Here is a 19,531-nt window from a genome sequence, read left to right on the forward strand (position 1 = left end):
AGCTGTTTTGTTGGTGCACTATCCTTGCAATTTTCATTTTCTAATGTGATGTGTTTGGAGTAGGGCATTACCCTGATGAGCCCTGCGCAGGCAAAGAGACTGATGCTGCAGGTCAAACAGCAGCAGAAGGAGACGTCCGGGGGATTAAATGGTTGGCAGGCCTTACACGTAATGGCACCCTGCTGTGTTTGTCAAAACTGATTTCAATGCTGCCTTTCCAACAGACTGTCTGCTTGCTGTGCTTTTAATGTTACATTAGAATTGCATGAAGCATATGTTTTTTTCATAACTTTTCCTTCGAGGCGCTGCTTCATTGGTGGTATGACAGTCATTTTGACATCTGCTGCTGATGTCAGTGTCACTTCTCATTATGAAGGCCTTTGACAATTAGCGAAAGACTGCATTTAAATAGAAAGCTGTCAGTGGTATTTGGCATCTAATCTGTTTTTTTCTGTCATCAGCACATCAGTCGTATGACCAAAAATTATTTCCTGAATTATACATTATATAAGTGTGAACTGTAAGTATCTTGCTTAATAATGATTTGCCAGATAATTATAACCACTCAAAGAACCCACAACACCAAACATATCATTGTGATACCACAATGAAAAATACAAGAAATGTGTCACTTTAATGGTCACAAAGAAAAAAATAGAGTAAAAATAATATTTTCCTTATGAACAGTTCAAAAATGTAACCAAAAAACTAGAGGGAGACATGACTCTATGGGGAACAAATAGCAAGATCGTTATAAAAATGTTCCATTATATCCCATTGATTGGTCCCCTGTACACAGACACAATCTATAGATTGTATCTGTCCATTTAATAATTAGCTAATCATCAGCCTGCACAAGCTGCATCAAAAAGAAGCTTCGCTCCACTAATGTTAAGTTGATTAAAACACAATGTTTATTTTTTTTTACCACACATTATCATATTTTAGGTAAAAAAACAAACCATATTATAGTTTTTTGTTGTTTGTTTTTTGAGTTGACTGTTTTAAAAAAGGAAGATAGTTAATATTAACACATGTACAGTACATAAGCATGAATATGTATCGGTGTATGGAGACGAGATTTACTTAAATCATCTACTTTTGTTTATTTATTATTTTGCTTTCTTTTTTTACTGGCACCTAGCATGTATGCATTGTGTTTGTGTTTGTATATACGTACGTGTATCTGTGACATGTCTGTTTTTAATACTAAAGCCATGAGTTACAGCTACACAGGCACATTATATGTATTTGGTACAATCATTTACACCAGGAGACCAAAATCAAATATTCTCTTGACCCATATTTCATGTTATTTTAAGTTGGAAAACAATGAATAATTAATCAGAAAAGGAAAAACGAACCATGTTTTATGATCAGTGACATCTGTAAATACAGATGATTTAGCTGCTTGTTTTTAAGCCATTTTAACAGTTAAAAATGTAGTTGTTTTTTTTAATTACATCAACATTTTCCTTACCGAAGCTTTTATTCTGAAATGTCTCCTAGCGGAAGCACTTGCTGGGCGGAGTCGCCGGTTTTCACTTCCTTGTTGCTGACAGCTAACAGTGCTGCACAATGAAAATACTCACGTTATGGAGCTTATTTTCAACATACCTATTAGCGAGCAGCCTTAACATCGAGGTGAGTGTACATTTTAATCCCGCACAGCCATGAATATCATACCAATTTATTTTTTATATTGAATTTTACCTGAAATGTCGTTCCCATGTTAGCCTCTGGTGCTGTCATGCTAGCTGTTTTGGTGATGGCTCGGGCTGCTTGTACGAGCCGAAACAGATTTAAAAATACATTTATTCGTTTTTCTCCACTCAGGATAATGCAGGACAGTTCTTCAGCAGTGGCCATACCAACAACTGGGCTGTTCTGGTGAGGCTTCATTGATGTTTCATTTATTCAACAGGCTAAATACATGCTAATTCATTGTCTGTATTAACTGATGGGAGCTGCAGAAACATGCTTATGGCTGACAAACCTTTCACAGACAACTTTTGTCTCATTTGCATGTTATTTATTTGATACACAGGTGTGTACATCCAGATTCTGGTTCAACTATCGTCATGTGGCCAATACTCTGTCCGTCTACAGAAGTGTTAAGAGGCTGGGCATTCCTGACAGGTAACTGATCAAATGTCAATTCAGGATTTTGATGTTTTTAACCAGTCATGGTTTCCACTACTGATATGTTGGAGGTAACTAAACATTAGAACATGCACTGTATGGCTGATTTAGACGAGTCACCTGACTTTAGCTTTATTGTATCAAGAGAGAAACCCAGTTTTTCCTCTTTTGTAATTCTGTTCGCACATTTGTACACATCGTGAGGTGCGAGCTCTTCTGCAATATGCTTCTTTAATTTGCCCAAACATTTCTGGCTGCTCTGCCTTAAACATAGTGGAGCTGCAGAGGGCAACGGGACAAATGGAGAGTGAGAGACAAGTGGATTAAAATCCCCTGAACTGGGGATGTTGAGGATACAGTACATGGGAGGCTCCTGTTGGGAGTGTCCTTAGCTAGAAGTATGTATATGCTCTTATCAGCCTCAACATTAAAACCACCTGCTTGATATTGTGTGAGTTCTCCTTGTAAAGCAAAACAGCTTTGACCTGTCAAGGCGTGGTCATAATACCTCTCGGGGTGTCCTTAGGTGTCTGGCACTGGGACGTTTGTAGTGGATTCTTTAAGTCCTGTATGTGATCAGATCTGGGGAATTAGGATGCCCGTTCAACACCTTGATCTCTTGGTCATGTCCCTCGAGCTGTTCCTGAGGAGTTTTTGTGTCATGGCAGGGTGCATTGTCCTGCTGGGCGGGTCATTTCTATTAGGGAGTGCCGGGGTGTACTTGGTTCACAACATTGGATGGGTGTCTGTGTCAAGTGGTAATCAACATAGATGCCAGGACCGAGGGTTCTCAGTGGAACGCTGCTGTAGCGAGATCATCAATGTTATTTGCGTCACATGTCAGTGGTTTTCATGTTGTGGCTTATTGTGTTTATGTTTTTGATCAAACACTTTATTATAATTTCACAAATCATTACGTCCTGAAAGACATGAAACTTGATATAAACTTGAAATGTTTAGATTTTTAAATAAAGCTAATACAGCAGAATTTAATACCATCGATAAGTAAATGTACAATGATAACTGTCAACTTTCATACCACGGTATACTCGGTAATGGTAAACTGCTGCCACCCTCGTCTGCAACAATACCGCTGGGTTACATCTTGGTGGGATCATGTTTTCTTTTTTGCTTCTAATGTCCTCATTTTAAATGTCCTCTGTCATTTTCTGTTTTTCCAGCCACATAGTGCTCATGCTGGCTGACGACATGGCTTGTAACCACAGAAACCCAAAACCTGCCACAGTGTTCAGCCACAAGAACATGGAGCTGAATGTGTACGGAGACGATGTGGAGGTGGACTACCGAGGATATGAGGTCGGTTCACTTTACACTCAGACAGTAATACTCACAACTGTAGAAATGTGTTTCTTTATTTTGACTGTGAGACTGACTTTTAGACAACTTTTTTTTAAAAGTCAGGAAAATTAGTTTCTGGGAACATCCCTATTCCCATGTAGTGTTAAACTGCTTTATAAAACCTGAGTACTATATAACATCACTTATGTAGACAGGTATTTCACAGGTGGAGTAGAGAACTGGAGGGGGCTTTGATCGTCACTGTTTTTCCAGTGTTTGCTCAGTCTATTGAGCAGGAAATATATATGCATTCTCAAATAGAGGAGCACCCAAGTGTTTTGTTTATTATGGCATGAAGAGCCCCTCTTGTGTATCCGCTCCTTATCACTGTTTGTTTAAGATTATTTACTTTGCTTTGTGCCGGCTTTCTTAATTTGAATCAACTCTGCGCTGCTAATTCATGTTTGTTGTCAAACTATAATTATGTGCAAGAATAGCTGATAAAGGTAAGGAGGAGAAATGGAAGAAAAAATACCACAAGTAATTGATTTCACTGTTTCATTAAAAGATAAGTGAGGCAGTTACCGTAATCTCCCGACACCACTTTTTGAAATGAGTCAGTGTTTTAACTGGTGAGATTATGTTCTCTTTTTTTGACAGTCCCAATCTGCTCTGTCTCTGTGCATTGAATTACAAATTGTGCATTGCATAATATCTCACTTCAAATCCATGTTAGTTTTTAATGACCTTTTCGTATTCTGTCCATGTTTCAGGTGACGGTGGAGAACTTCCTGCGTGTTTTGACTGGAAGGCTGCCACCCAGCACTCCGCGCTCCAAACGCCTCCTCTCTGATGACCGCAGCAACATCCTCATATACCTGACCGGTACAGCACGAATGCACAAACACTCCACTTAAACTCTTTCTCTCTATTTAGAGTGGAAACAGACAACTTTCCCCACCGAGTGGTTCCAAGTGGTATTATCGTTGGTGCCGTGTTTTTGCGACAGTGGCTTTCCACAGACTGCAACCACCAACAACACAGGACAAAACACGAGTTTATTCATTCATTTGGTCTATAATGGAGACGTGAAAGCAGATAGAAATGGTGCCAGGCTTCCAGTCTGACTGGAACGCCAGTCAGTCTTCATTTCCCAGGAGATTTCGTGTCCGGTGGCAGACAAAACTGCATCACTGAAGTAAGGTTTAGGGTGATGTGACGTTGATGGCATCATTTTTCTATAGGCATTACATCGTAAAATCATAATTTTCCTATTTTCTTAACTTATTTTGGTAGGAACTATTCCAATTTGAAGCATTTATTTTCTCTGTACTTATTTTTCCTACAGTGTCCACACCTCTGCTTAAGTGAAAGACTTTAATTTCAATTACCCACAGAGATGAGACTCAAGCACACTCTATCGCTTTCAATTATACATGCAGGTGAAGAGAGCAAGATCGTAGGAAGTTTCATTTTGTCTTGTCATCAATCATGTCATCAGTTCAGTTAATAGATGGTGGTCTGAACAATAGCTGCAGTCATTTCCCTAAAAGTTAATGTTTAATTAATTAAAGTTAAAGTAGAGTCAGTCTTTGTTCAAGGTGTGGTATCCCACCTCCTCCATAAGACACTACACTCAAAACTCTACAAAGTAAGAGCATGAGGTTTCCTTGTTGAGAAAATGTGACAGTTGTATGGCATTTCTCAGACAGAAGTCTGTAACTTGTTTTGCGGCAAAAAGCTGTCTTTGTCTTTGTCTTTGTCGATTTTGAAGCTGCATTGAAAATATAGTATCTTATCGTGTTTGGTTAGCCCTGTATGGGAATGAGAAACATCCGTACAGAACAATTATGTTGGTCCAGAAGTTAAGCTCATACAAAAATTGACAGAATTATTGACCGAACTGCCACAACAAGGGAGCCGTATTGATTATCTTCAACACTGTCCATTATATACCACATGTTCATTAGTATTTTACATTGTGTCTTGCAAGTTAAGTCTGTTTTTACCCTCTAGTGATGTATTTCAAAGACGTATAGTTGAAAAAGTGTGTTTTTATCAAACCTTTTCTTCATCTCATGCATCTGTGGCAGAATGTACTGTCCTCTGCTGTAACTGAGTTTCAGTCATTTCTCCCACACAGTACCCTCTGCTGCACTACCCTTTTCATGTTTTCATCTTGTTATTTTCCTTTCTATCTCATTTTTTTGCATTATGAATCAGAGAAGAATGAATTATTCATGATATGTGTTTGTTCAACAGGCCACGGTGGGAATGGCTTTCTAAAGTTCCAGGACTCTGAGGAGATTAGTAATGTGGAACTTGCCGACGCTTTTGAGCAGATGTGGCAGAAAAGGAGGTAAATAAACTGGAAATATACATAGAAGTGGGATTGAAATGGTCCTCGTGACGTAACATCAAATACTGTGTTTCTCCAACTGAAGTCCACTTCACTTCTTTCCCCTGAGGGCCAATTAGCTGTGCAGCATCATGTCAACAACAATTTGAGGGCATGAAACTTAGCAACCTATGAATATGAGCAGCTTCTCCAGAAGCTTCTGTGGAAAATGTTCATGTAATGCAGTCCTTTAGGGAATTAAGATATAGACCGTTTTGTTAGCTTGTACTGGCGTTGTGCACGACTGCACAGTGTTTGTCCATTCTCTCATTTACAACGCGTGGTTGCAACAGCGCTTTGATGCTGAAAGGTGGAGTTTCAAGAAGTAATTTAAGACTTTCTAAAAATATTGTCTTTGCTTACCTCCAGTGGTCGAAATTCTGTTATTGCTGCAGTGATGTAGAATTGTACTTACTTCACACTTTGATTTGACTTCAAGTGCAACAGAGCACACGTCATTATCACTGTTGTTTCAACCTGTATTTACACACTGAGCATCACCAAGGAGCTCTGTTGCACTTGTAACATTACCCAACATGATAGGCCTCATTTGGCCTTTGCAGTGCTTTTTTCTGGAATGTGCAAAAAGTGTTACGCATGTCCATGTGTTGAGAGCTGAAATGCTCCAAGGAGCTGAGGGAACTACAGAAACTGGGGATATTTATCTGTGGGTTCATCACCATGAAGGAGCCCTTTTTAAAATTAGCAATTCAATCCATTGCTGAAGGAAAATTTCACCCAAAAATGAAAATTCAGTCATTATCTACTCATCTCCATGCCGATGGAAACTTGGGTGAAGTTTTGTAGTCCACAAAACATTTCTGGAGCCTCTGGAGCGTTGCAGTGTTCTCCTAAACAACCAAGCAGATTGGAACGTAAATAACTTCATCCATACAGGTCATCCAGTGTAATCCAAGTCTCCAGAAGTCCAGAGATCCCAAATTGATTTGAAAAGACGTTATTTATACCATTTCTAAGGCTCAATCTTCACCGTACGTGCTAAGCTAAGTAGAGTAAGCTACTCAGTCTGGAGTAGGTGCAGAGATCGACCGCAGGTCAATGGTATATCTTTTCAAATCAATTTGGACTCTCTGGGATTGCTGAGACTTGGATTGTGCCACACGAGCTGTATGGAGCCAATTGTAAGTTTTTATTGGTTGTTTTAAAACAAGTCCCCAGCTTCTTCAGTTGTTTAGTTGTTCTGCAGTGCTGTTTTGCTGTGAAGCTCCAGAAATGTTTTGTGGACTTTCCATCGAAATGGGGGCGAGTACATGCTGAGTGAATTTTCATTTTTTGGGTAACTTTTCCTTGAATATATAAGACGCCGGTTTTATCAGCTTTTCGAAACTTTATTTGACAAAATTCTGTCGGTTGTTTAAACTACCTTGTTTCCCTTATCAAACTAATCTGACACATCTTCTACTGCCACAATAGCAAAGAAATTACAGTTATACATATATTTACACAACCTCTTGTTAAGGAGAGATGGCCTCTTTCTGTAAATGGATCGGTTGCTTTTTCAGGTGCTTCATTGTTCAATTGGTGAATAGCGAGACACCAAATGAGCAAAAAACAGCTTTAAGCTCTCAGCACCTCTATTGTCCTCCAATACCATCAATAGAGAGTGTCTGGGTTACAGTCAGTTACCCCAGGCTGCTAGATAAAAGCTTAGTGACGCCAGCTTTGATGCTGATGTGATAATTGCAGGCTTGAACTGCCAAATTACAGTCACCATAGAGACTTGGCCACCTTCCTCCATCATTCCCAAACCACCTCAGTTCAGTCAACTGGATATAAAAGTGTCATCATGCATCATGCCTAAACAAGGGGAAGAAGTTAAAGCGAAATGTCTCCTTATTAGAGGGAGAAAGGGAGGAAGGGAGGGAGAAGCTGAGTGCGTGGGTGTGTTAGAGGGACTGAATGAAGCTGTTCTTGGTCACCATGGCAACTGCAGTATGAAAAATGGTTGGAAGGTTTGTGTGACACCAGGATTTATTGGAACAAATACACGAGTGATATGCCAGCTGTGCCTTTTGTCATTAGTCTGGTTAGAAAATGTAGGTATATTATCCCGTGTGTGTTTATGTGTGTGTCTGTGTGTCCAGGTACAATGAGCTGCTCTTCATCATTGACACCTGTCAGGGCGCCTCCATGTATGAGAGGTTCTACTCTCCAAACCTCATGGCTCTGGCCAGCAGTCAAGTCGGAGAGGACTCCCTGTCGGTGAGTTACCTGCCCACAGATGAAGGAGATGCATTAAAAATCATCAATCAGTCTGTCAGGTTGTCTAATAAGCAGTGTGGTTTGATCGCACATTGCATCTGAAGACAAAGCTGTGTTCACACATACTCCCACCATAGTACACATTCTCCTACTCTAAACATTTAATCTCACATTTCTGCACTTTTCTTTTCCTGTTTAATGGATTTTGGGGAAGTTTAAACTTAAGCAACCCCAGTCAGCGTTACCTAAGATGTTTTTTTCTCATTACATTAGTTCCCTTCCTGAAATCTTCTTCTCTTGAAACAATAAACCTGAAGACATACTCACTAATGAAAGCTAAGCAACCAGGCAGCATTATGTTTGAACCAAATAACAGGGACAGTCATGTAGCTTTAGTCTCAGTGTTTTAGCTGAATATCATGGATGTAGCCACCAAGTGCTCATGAAGGATCTAGTTTATTTTCGTGTAGCTTAATTTATGTAAGAAAGTGAGCTGAACAGCTAGTTTTCATCAGCAGTACCTTCAGCTGATGTTAATGGGAATCCTAGAAAAAATACAAATAATATAACATATACAATAGTTAAAAACATACTACATTGTGATAAAAAAAACAAATGTAATACAGTTAAATAACATGAGAGGGCAGAATCGATTATCAGATACACAGGTGGATAAAAATAGCATCAGATTAACTTGCATTCCTGTATACACACACCTCAAGACTGAAACTGAAACGTGATGTGCTCTTGACATCAGGATCCTCTCCACATTACAGAATGACACCAGTGTCACTTGTCATTACACACTTTGCCACACTGATTATGTGTGAGGCAAAACTGGCATAGTTTGAAGACGAGTTGTCAAAATACTTTTTCTTCCAATGTCATTACCCAACATTTAGTGTTGGTGCTGTTGATTCCATCGGGACACAATCTCTGAATACAAAAGCAGCTCAGCTCTTCAACCCGTGTCTGCAAAGCACGAGACATTAAAACCTCTGTACAGCTTATGGTGATGGCAGTTACTCATTATGGCACCCTCACTGATTTAATTCCTCCCACACATTAAAAACAAGCGCGGTCACAATGCTTGGAATGTTTGTTTGATCGGCAGCTTGAGGTTGGCCTATGTGTATTAATTTGTGTGTCAGTCACAATGTCAGAATTCACAGGAAGTCTTCTTGAGTGATGACACACAAGAAGAAAACACAAGAAAAATAATTTGTCTAAAAAACTAGTTCTGAATGAAAAAAATACCCCAAAAGCACCTGTGAGTTCTGCTGGATATTGAATATTTGTATTCTTGTATTTCTGTCCTCTTGTGCTTTTGTAGCACCAGCCAGATTTGGCCATAGGAGTCCATTTGATGGATCGTTACACCTTCTACCTTCTGGAGTTCCTGGAGGACATCCATCCTGCAAGCAAAACCAACATGAATGACCTGGTGAGGACGTTCATGCCCTTTACCCAACATCAGAGAGTGCATGTGTATGGTAGAGCAGCACCTGACATTTATTTTCATTAGCAATATGTTTTTTTTTTCTATTGTTAAGTCTCTAAAATGTAAGAAAATGGTGAAAAATACTCACTTATTTCCCAAATCCCAAGGTGAGGTGATGTCTTCCAATTTTTTGTTATATAAACATTTTTGCTTGATAAATAACGAGTGACAGTTTGAATAGAATAATCAGCACTGGACCACACTGGCCACACTATGTGGCTTTGAGTATTTACTGCTTAATACAACGGTGGTGAAACAATTACTTGATTAAATGATTAGTGCAATGACTAAACTAAATCACAACCCTTCTGATAATAATATTACTCATTTATATATATATGTTTTACGTTTCTTTTACTTTTATTGGTTTACACAAATTATACAAATTAGTATACACAAGGAGAGGTGCAAAAAACCCGCAGAGGGGCTTGATGTGGACTCTACAATTGAAAGGCTATTTTAGTCCTTTAGTCTAAAAGAAAGAAAAAGATAAAATTATTGGATTATTAAAGATGGGAAAGAAAGAAAAACAGGGAAGAGGAAACATTAGACTCCACACACTTGCAGATATACATATATGTAAGTGCATGAAGCAATTTAAATTGTAAAATTATAATGAGTGGATGGTTTACAAAGATAATCCATGCGCATAACATTATGGAGATAAAAACAAACCTTTTACCGGTGTCTTAAATTGCACAGGTGCTAAATTTAAAAAATGAGATGGCAGAGTGTTCCCGATCCCTGACCCTCTGTAAATTAAACCCAACCGTAATCAAGATGTTCTGCAGATAGGAGGCCTGATGTTACAGTTATTTTGAGTGATTTAATTTCTTAGCAAACGTCAGATGTGTGATTCTTATGGGTTTAATTCATAGGGTTCTGAGAAATTGTTGATGGGCCTTTTTCTTGCTGAAGATTTATTAAGTAACCCAAAAAATATTGTTTGATTTATTGTTGTAAAATAGTTAAAAAAAGAGCAGATATTAATGCTGTGGCAGAGTGACTCAGTTCCTGTGAAACCTTTTGGGGTTTGGTACCTGCAGTAGTGAGATAGTATCTGTCCTACACTGTTCTCCTCTGTCTAGTGTCAAGTCTAAAGTTTCTGGCCAGATGAAAGTCACACAGGGCTCAGAGCACTTGAAGCAGAATGTCTGATACTGTGTTAAGGTTCTGGGCCTTTGACACATGACGGTGGTGAGTACATGCTGCTCCAGGCCACGGCTCGATCTCAGCAGCACCTCCTTTTTCATCTTTTACACTCCTGCAGAGATCCACTGGCCCCAGGAGAGCACTCGTCATCCCCACCACCTACCCTACCCCGCCTCACCCAGAGTTAGAATCAAAATACTTGAAATCCTGCCTGTGGCACTCAGCCTGAACTCAATCAATGCACTGTGACTAAAGCTTATTATCCTTTCCAATTTTCCTGTTTCTGAAGATGCAATCTTTGTTCTTGTACCATTTTGTGGAATTAAGGATCAATACTATGGATTCCCCTGATGAGCCCACCAAGTTTTCTTTCTTTTTTTTAAAATCCAGTCTACAAAGTCTTTCCCTTTTGTTGAAACAGAAATTGCCTCACCTCCCCAATAAAATCCCCCACCAGTCCTGTGGTTTTTTTTAAAGTCCTGTTTGGCTGATAGAGATAACGTTCTTTTCAGTTTAATGATTTTATTTTCCTTTCAAACAGAGAGCCACACTGGTGAATCACACCCTTAAGAGGATTAACCCACAAGTGGTAACACACCAGGCTCTGAAAGATTTGTAATTGACGACGACATGCACAAATGTCAGGCTCCATGCCGCTAATCTCCTCCACACACTGTCACATATTTTAACACCTCCCACTGCAGCCTGAGCGATGTTTGATTACAGCTGGCTACAAGCTGCAGTTTGCTATCTGTGGAATGGAAAGCAGGAGACACAAACTCTTAAACACTGTCTGAGTATTAACTCCTCTGTCACATGGCAAAGTGACCTACGACACGTAATTAATGCTTTAAGCATTTAATTTAATATTTTAGTTTTGTTGCTTGAGTGGCTCTAACAGGAATAGAGGTTCTTTGGCTGTGAATGGCTGCAATAATTCACCGATTTGCTGTCAACTATTAAATTAATTACTAGTTATTTTGATAATTGAATAATAGGTTTGTGCAATTTAAGAAAAAAAAACAAAGTCACAATTCTGATTAAAGCTTCTTACATGTGAGTCTTTGCTACTCTATGACAGTAAACTGGATACTGTGGTTTCCAAAACCTAAACAAGACTTTTGAGGACATCGTCTTTGGCTTTGGGAAACACTGATTGACATTTTTCACCACTTTCTGATCATTTATAGACCAAACAATTGATGAATTAATCAAGAAACTAATCAACAGATTAATTGACAATGAAAATAATTGTTAGTCGCGGCCCTAGTATGTGCTGTGTATTGCTCTGTGTCACGTGTTTCTAATACACTGCTTTTGTTTTGTCTGCTTCCGCAGTTCAAAGTATGTCCCAAGAGTCAGTGTGTGTCCACTCCAGGCCACCGTACTGACCTTTTCCTGAGGGATCCAGGAAGTGTACTCATCACAGATTTCTTTGGTAGCGTGCGCAAAGTGGAGATCACCATGGAAACCATTAACTTGACCGACCCCATTGAGCAGGTGGAGCAGAGGTAAGCTGAGTTTGTTTGTTTGTTTTCTAGCTTCTAACGTGACCGTATGGCAGCAGTTGCACATGTTGATGCAGCGGCCGGTAGCTTCTTCGATTTTCAGAGTAGCAATGACCACCAACACAGTACAAAACTTTAGTTTATTCATTCATTTAGTCTATAATGGTTGACATGAAAGCAGATATAAATGGTGCAAGGCAGCCGTCTTCATTTTCTCGGGGAGATTTTGTGAAAGGAAAGTTTATAGGAAATCCAGTTACTTCATAAGTTAAACAAAAAACTTAAACTCAAAAGCTCAAATGGTAGCTAGGATAGTTTTCAACATGAGAAATGTGGAAAAACACACTTTGATAAGCTGATTATTATATTAAACCCTGACTGAAGGTAGATCGACCTATTCATTGCAATAGTCTTCTATTCTCATCAAAACTTGACAAATCGGTGTTTACCTTGAAAGTCTTTTACAAGCCTTCTCTTTCAGTGAATGTTTTACTTGATTCCTCTTTATATCATTTAATAACTTTGTCAAAGGCCAAATACGTGATATTCTATATCAGAGAGGAACTGAAAATAACACAATGATATTATAACGCTCTCATTACAGTGCAAATAATACCAGTAATCCTGGTAATTTAGCTGTACAGTGCAGTAGTGTTTGCGGTGGATTAGTGACAACCTGGACGTAAAAGCCTTAATCAAGGTTTGTTTTAACTGAAGTGCTGTGGGCGAAACTCATCGTCTGTTTGGTTCCCAACTAACTAGACTTCGATTTCTTTTTAGAACTCGTCACATTAGTGATATTGATTTCTCCATTAATGATGTGTTGAGTGGCCTGTTTCAGGGAGAGTAGACCACACAGTGGATGTTGCTATGGCTACCCTGTAAGGCTGACCAATAAATGATTATTTAAGGTGACAATAAAGCTCATTTAGATAGTGTTCCTTGTTTTTTAATCAGTAACAGCACTCAGTGCTCAATTTCACAGCAAAATAAAGATCTTAATTGATCCTCGTCTGGCCTCAGGCTGTAATTGAGTAATTCCTCATGAGGGGCATCGAGTAAGCAGCAGTGTGTCTGATGGATTATCTGTGGCACCACCCTGTGGTAAACTAGACAAATGCATCCAAGTTATATTTAGTACATTCCTTCATTGCATCAGGTTGACACATGCTGTGATAAATACATTTGGTCACTAGATGGCTGCAGAGAGCCGTCAAACTACTACAAATCATCCGCTCCGCATCCTCTGTAACTGGGGACATATTGTTTGCTTTCTCATATTGGCCTGCTCACAGACACACTAATCCCATAATAAGGACAATCACCAGGAGTTTCAGGAAACACACAGATGAAGCGCCACAATGCAAACAGCCGTCCATATTGACTCAGATTGTGTTGCTGTACAAACAGATGTGATGGAAATTAAAACTTTATTCACGATAACGCTCCCACTACTTCTATTAATTTCATTAAGCTGGGATTTAATTGTGCCATTGGGAGGTATTATAGTTGAAGAATCTTATGTGGTTGCCTGCTAATTAGTAATTAGAGGTAATTGCCACACCGATTTTACTCTTTGGCTGTTTTGGCCTCAGGCTACTTAAGTCATTTCACACAACTTCCCCTATTACTTTATTATTGATTAGGCCCAACACATTAGGCCTACTGATCCCAAATGCAACAGAGAAACACAGCCCCGGTGATATTGAGCGGCTGCTGGCCTAAATCAGTCCTAGAGAGAGTCGTTTTATCTCCAATTCTGATGTAACAAACCAGCAACCCCCTGATTCATGTGATGTTTAATGGAGCCAAGTTTATTCCTGGAGCACAAGTGGCATCTTTTTCTTTTTAAGAATGATCAATAACGATATTGTGAATGTTCAAAGATATTAGAGAGGCTAACTACACTTTCAGTAGTTTTGTATGTTCACTACTAATATGAAAGGTAGGCTTTGTATGCAAGGACATTCTGCAGAGAAACCAAGGCTGTTGTCATGCTCTTCAAATAATTGAATTTAATATTATTATGTGGTGTCAGAAGAATGAAAGAACTGGTGTTTTCAAGGTGACTGTGTTACCAGTGTTAAATATGTGCAGTTTACTACACATAATGGTAGTTAGGCAGGGTCCGCTGTGAAGTGAAATTAAAGTAGACCATTTGATAGTCCTCCAAGATCCTCCTCTGCAGGTTCTTTTTCTCTCATCATAGAAATTGACTGAATGTTGTTGTCAACAAGCTTGCATCTGTCCTCTTCTTCAGCTGTTGCACAGAAGTGAAACTCTGTGCTGAGCTGATGAAATACAGTGACAGAAGAATCCAGTTTTATGCACAAAAATGTGTGTCTCTGTGGACTTAAACTACGCAAAGACCAGCAACCAGCTAGAAAATATGTAAGTAAATGGGGCTGCAGTTATGACTGAAATGTGGGAAGTGAGCAGTGAAAGTAGCAGTGAAATACTTAGACGATAAATCGATTCATCAATCCATAGACAATGGTCTTCCAATCGGTTAATCAGTGGGTTGCTTTTCAAGAATAAACTCTAAAACACTTCCAAAAATGGGAGGATTTGCTGCTCAGTTTGTCATAGTTAACTGAATATCTTATACGAGCAGTTTCAAATTTGACACCTCAGGCTCTAATTATAACTGGCTTTTCTCCACTTGATCTTTTTTTTGTTTTTTGCGATCAGTTAATTGGGAGAATAATCTTCCAATTATCAGTAATGAAAATAACTGTTGTTTGCATCCCACTCACAGTAATCATCCCACCTCCCTTAAAGAAATAAATGTAGGATTTTATGTGCAAATTCAGATCTAAACTTGGTTAAACCCCAGGCCAACTTATCTGGATCTTTAAAAACACAATCACTAAGAAATGACAGAAGCTGGATCTTTATGAGACCCCTGTCCGGACACCGCTGGTATAACTTTACCAGCGCTATTATTTAACTCGATAATAGCGTTTCATAAGACCTGAAAAATGGGTTGTAGTGAGCTCTGTGAGTTCCCGCAGAGAAGAGATCACAGATGTCCTCTGAAACAAGCTGTTATTTAATATAGTGCTGCTTTAATCCACTTTTGTCAGCTCGTTCGACCACTCAGACAAGTGGAGGAGGATATTTAGAGAAGATGGGGATATATGTGTTCTAGTGTGTGCCTGTCTCTTTCTCATTCTCTTTCTTGCTTTCCCCCCGTCGCTCTCGTGCCTCTCTTATTCTCTCTCCTCCTCTCACCCATTTGTAAAAGGCCGTTTTTTCCTCAGAACAGGCTCTTCCATTAAGTGAATTGCACTTGATGGAGAGGACGTTTTAATGGACCCCCTCAATCCTCTTCATTATACATAGGCTTAACAGTGTAATGACATTGTCTGGTTACTCACTTCCAGCCATAGGTGCTTGTTGACCAAGAAGGGACGTCCTGTGGGTTACAAGGCTCCCAGTATAATAACAGCTATCAAATTAAAGCTGAATTCATATCCCATCAAGTTGTGCAGTAAATTGAATCTAATTTGTGACCTGCAGCGCTGTGTAGAACCTACAAAAACTATGGGCCATTAGTAGAGCAGATGTTAAAAGGAAATTTGTTTGACCTAAAGATGGCAGCTGGAGACAGCAGTGATACCAGAGCCGGAGGTGGGGAATGTGGGGAGGGGCAGTCACATCCATTAGAATCAGCTAAGTGGATTGAAAAATCCTCTCCAAAAAAATCTCTTCATGGAAAATAAAGTGGAAAGTGGTTTGAATTGAATTAGAGCTCATCTCTTGTGCTAAGTGAAAAGAGGGGGAATCGGCGGTGAGACGTCGCTGCTCTCACTGACATGTTTCCAGCGGCAGAAAGAGCTGGGAGCACACACAGGGCTCAGCGGGAGATCGTCTCCAGGCCTGTTTTCTTCTGTCTCTGTTCCAGTCCGTCAGAGCATCTTCTGCCCTCCCGCACAGACGTGGTGAGAAGAGGGAAGGGGCAGAGAAATGGAGTTGAATGGAAAGGGATAAAGACAGGAAAATAAAGAAGGGAGGGCAAGAGAGTGAAAGCCCCGGAGAAAGATTCGATGTAGCTCAGAGAGAAGAAAGAGACAGGAAGAAAAAGGAGAACAGGTTGCTTCACACAGTGAGTGGTTGGAGGAGAGCCATGGTGGTTCACTGGAGGATATATGGCCCCAGTTTGTCAGCTGCTGTCTGACCTGAACTTTCTTTGATTAGCTGAAGACAGCCACTCAGTTGAGCCTCCTCTCAACAGTGAACTTTAGCTGAGACTCCTCAATCAGATTGTGATGTTGATGACATTCAGCCTTTCAGAAAACATTATACTGTGTGTATATATATATAGAGAGGAGCATAAAATGATTTCAAAACTACCTGTGGAAACTGTCGCGTTTAGGTGGATTCAAATAGTTGTAACAGGATTGACAGGTTTTTGAACTGGTGTCACTGCATTTTTGACAGTTTGATTTTCCTGCTTTCGTCTCTCTTTTTATTAAAGTTCTGTTAGTGTTCACAAAGTTGACACTCTTTCCCATAAGGACACAGAATGAGGGATGCAGCAATTACCTGATTTCACGATCAATAGTGGTCTAAAATGTCAGTTATATAACTGTGGCGACTTAACTACATCGAGTGTTTATGTTCTCGCTCCCAAAAAGGGACATTATGGCAGAGTACATTATTTTTCTATGAATAACTGGTGTACAGCGAGGAAAATTACACAAACCAAAGCAGCTGCCAGCCCAAATGGCCGACTGCAGGTGTAACAAAGAAACGTGGTGCAGCAGCTTATGTCACGCAGCAACAAGTTCTGGCAAATTACACATGCTGTCACAGTCTAACACCTACGCCAGAGATGTTTTCAATTTCTTTCATTTTTAGCCTACAAAAGCTGCATCTTTGATCTGAGATTAAGTGTATTTATTTTTACTGTTTCTTAGTTACGGTATTTTTGTCCCAAAAGGCAGCAACTGTTAATGACAAAAGTCAAAACATGCTCTTTGTGATAATATGCATCCATAATGTTGTGAAATACGTTAATGTATTATAATCGTGAAACCGTGATTTCTCCTTTAGAAAAAAATCTATAATTATTGCTTTCCTGGATATAATGTGATAAACCTGCAGGGACACTCAGACAAATGAAAGGAAAAGCCAACATAAAGCGTCTTACTAAGGTGTTTGGCCACCATGTCCTTCCTGTCCCACCATGTCCTGACATTTATTCTGCAAGTCTCTGGAACACTTCTGGATGAAAGATATTCCCTCATTTCTGTTTTGACGATGGTGGTGAAGATCGAATTACACAGAACCATCTGGGATGTCGCCCTGAGAAACTGTTCAGAAAACGAGCAGGTACTTTTCTAGAAAAACTTGGCAGTTGATTGGACAAACCATGTGTCTATCGCTGTCTATCACAGGCGAATGTCAATCGATCAGATCAACATTAAGAGATGCATATGCGCATAACACATATCAGTCCAAAGTGTCCCATAGGTGTTCAGTTGGGTTGAGATCTGGTGACTGCAGAGGCCATAGCTTATACAATAATTTTCATACTTCTCAAACTATTCACTGACCCCTTGTTCCCTGTGAATGAGGGCATTGCCATAGAAGAGACCAATCCCATTAGCATAGAAATGTGTCATCAGAGGATAGACGTGATCATCACTCAGAACAGCTATATATGGATTTGCAGTGACCCTTCCCTCTAAGGGGATGAGTAGACCCAAACCATGCCAGCAAAATATCCCACACAGCATAACAATGCCACTGTTTGCTATTTTTCTCCACCCATTTATTCAGGGCTTTCCTTTCATTTATCACCCGTCTTTCGGTAACATAGTTAGGAGCGTACAAGGTTGGAAAACAAAACAAAGCAAATCAAAAGAAAAACACATAAATTACATAATATCTGGACCGTTCCTCTAAGAGCTATCAGGCAGCAGAGCTATCATACACTTATCATTGTAATAGGTATGGAGTTGTTCCAGAAAAGCCATTAATTCTTTCCAAACTCCTCAAGTTTGTCTTTCAGAGCAAATTCTATTTTTCTTAGGTGGATGGTGGTCATTAAACTAATAGTGCACTGAAGGTGGCTTCTTTTGTTCTTCAGTGTTGGAGTTGTAATTCATCACTTATTTGTACTTACACTGAAGAAGAGAGTCATGCTATAATCAAGTAAATCAGCCAGTCGTAGCCAGAATGGGAGATATTTCTGGACTTTACTTCTTATGTGAAAACCCTATTTATGATTTATGCTGACGAGAGAAACCTTGACAATATAGCTTCAAAGGATACATCCGTCTATATTTGTTTTACTCCCAACATATACCAATGTACGACCAAATCAGCAATGGTCTTGTTGGCTTCTGAATACTTTCTGACTTTTAGGCTGTCTGTCGCTCTCATCCTCACGCCCATTCATTTAATTTTTAAACAGTAATTAAGGCTGAAACAGCTGAACACTGCAGTGTTTAGCAAAATAAAACTGGAATAAATTGGCTGTTTGTTTGGGATACTATTTTCAGATGCAGATTTAGTGGTCTGGTGAGTATTTACAGCAGAAGGATGGTGTTTGTGGGATAGACTCAAAATGAGCCACAGTGTGTCTCATTAATGCTTATTAGATTAGTTGTTGGATATCACTGGGAGAAGGAGAGCCCTGTGTGTTCTGTATCAGAAAGGTCACAGGTTTAATACATTCTGCCTCACATTAACTAACGTCTATCTATCAGCTGCCATGTGACGACCTTTTTCACTGTCCTTAAGCAAGACACTTAACCTCAGCGTACTCCATTAATATAAAGTTGCTGTAGCTAAGAGCATTACTTCAGTAATTCAAATCTAAATTGATTTATTCCTAACACACAACTCGCATGTTTTGTGGCCAGCTTTCCTGAAGTAATGAAAGGCCCAGAACAGTCCGTCTTTTACTTTGAAAACTAAGCAGTGTTTTTGTTACATCAGGTTATTCTTCTTTGTATACAGGCCTCAGATACAAGGATACATAAACACACACACACACACACACACACACGCACACACACACACGCACGCACGCACGCACACACACACACACACACACACACACACACACACACACACACACACACACACACACACACACACACACACACACACACACACACACACAGTTTTCCAGCTTTTTAAAGGATGCCTCTGCAGCACACAGTCTGGTGCAAAATGTTTATAAAACTTTTTGTGTCTCAAGCTTAGTGAAGTCTGATTTAAAGAAATGCCTCCTGTGATATCACTTGAGTCAGGGCTGGTTTTAAGTGTGCTGACCAGATCTCCTCCGGGGCT

At 39.6% G+C, this 19,531-nt stretch overlaps 1 protein-coding gene across 2 annotated transcripts in view; it reads left to right on the forward strand.

The window, feature by feature from the left end:
• Positions 1–1,531: 1,531 nt before the first annotated feature.
• pigk (phosphatidylinositol glycan anchor biosynthesis, class K) overlaps positions 1,532–19,531 on the forward strand; it is a 33,250-nt gene continuing 15,250 nt past the window's right edge. For both annotated transcript variants that reach the window (XM_084368339.1, XM_084368340.1), the window contains exons 1-9: positions 1,532–1,644; positions 1,837–1,890; positions 2,048–2,139; positions 3,324–3,459; positions 4,215–4,326; positions 5,704–5,800; positions 7,945–8,062; positions 9,396–9,506; positions 12,054–12,226. In XM_084368339.1, the coding sequence (XP_084224465.1) occupies positions 1,579–1,644; positions 1,837–1,890; positions 2,048–2,139; positions 3,324–3,459; positions 4,215–4,326; positions 5,704–5,800; positions 7,945–8,062; positions 9,396–9,506; positions 12,054–12,226 (959 nt within the window). In that variant the 5' untranslated portion in view covers positions 1,532–1,578. The remainder of the gene's footprint in view (positions 1,645–1,836; positions 1,891–2,047; positions 2,140–3,323; positions 3,460–4,214; positions 4,327–5,703; positions 5,801–7,944; positions 8,063–9,395; positions 9,507–12,053; positions 12,227–19,531) is intronic.

Source organism: Pagrus pagrus (assembly GCF_965226575.1).
Source record: "Pagrus pagrus genome assembly, chromosome: 12".
In the NCBI taxonomy this organism is placed as follows: domain Eukaryota; kingdom Metazoa; phylum Chordata; class Actinopteri; order Spariformes; family Sparidae; genus Pagrus; species Pagrus pagrus.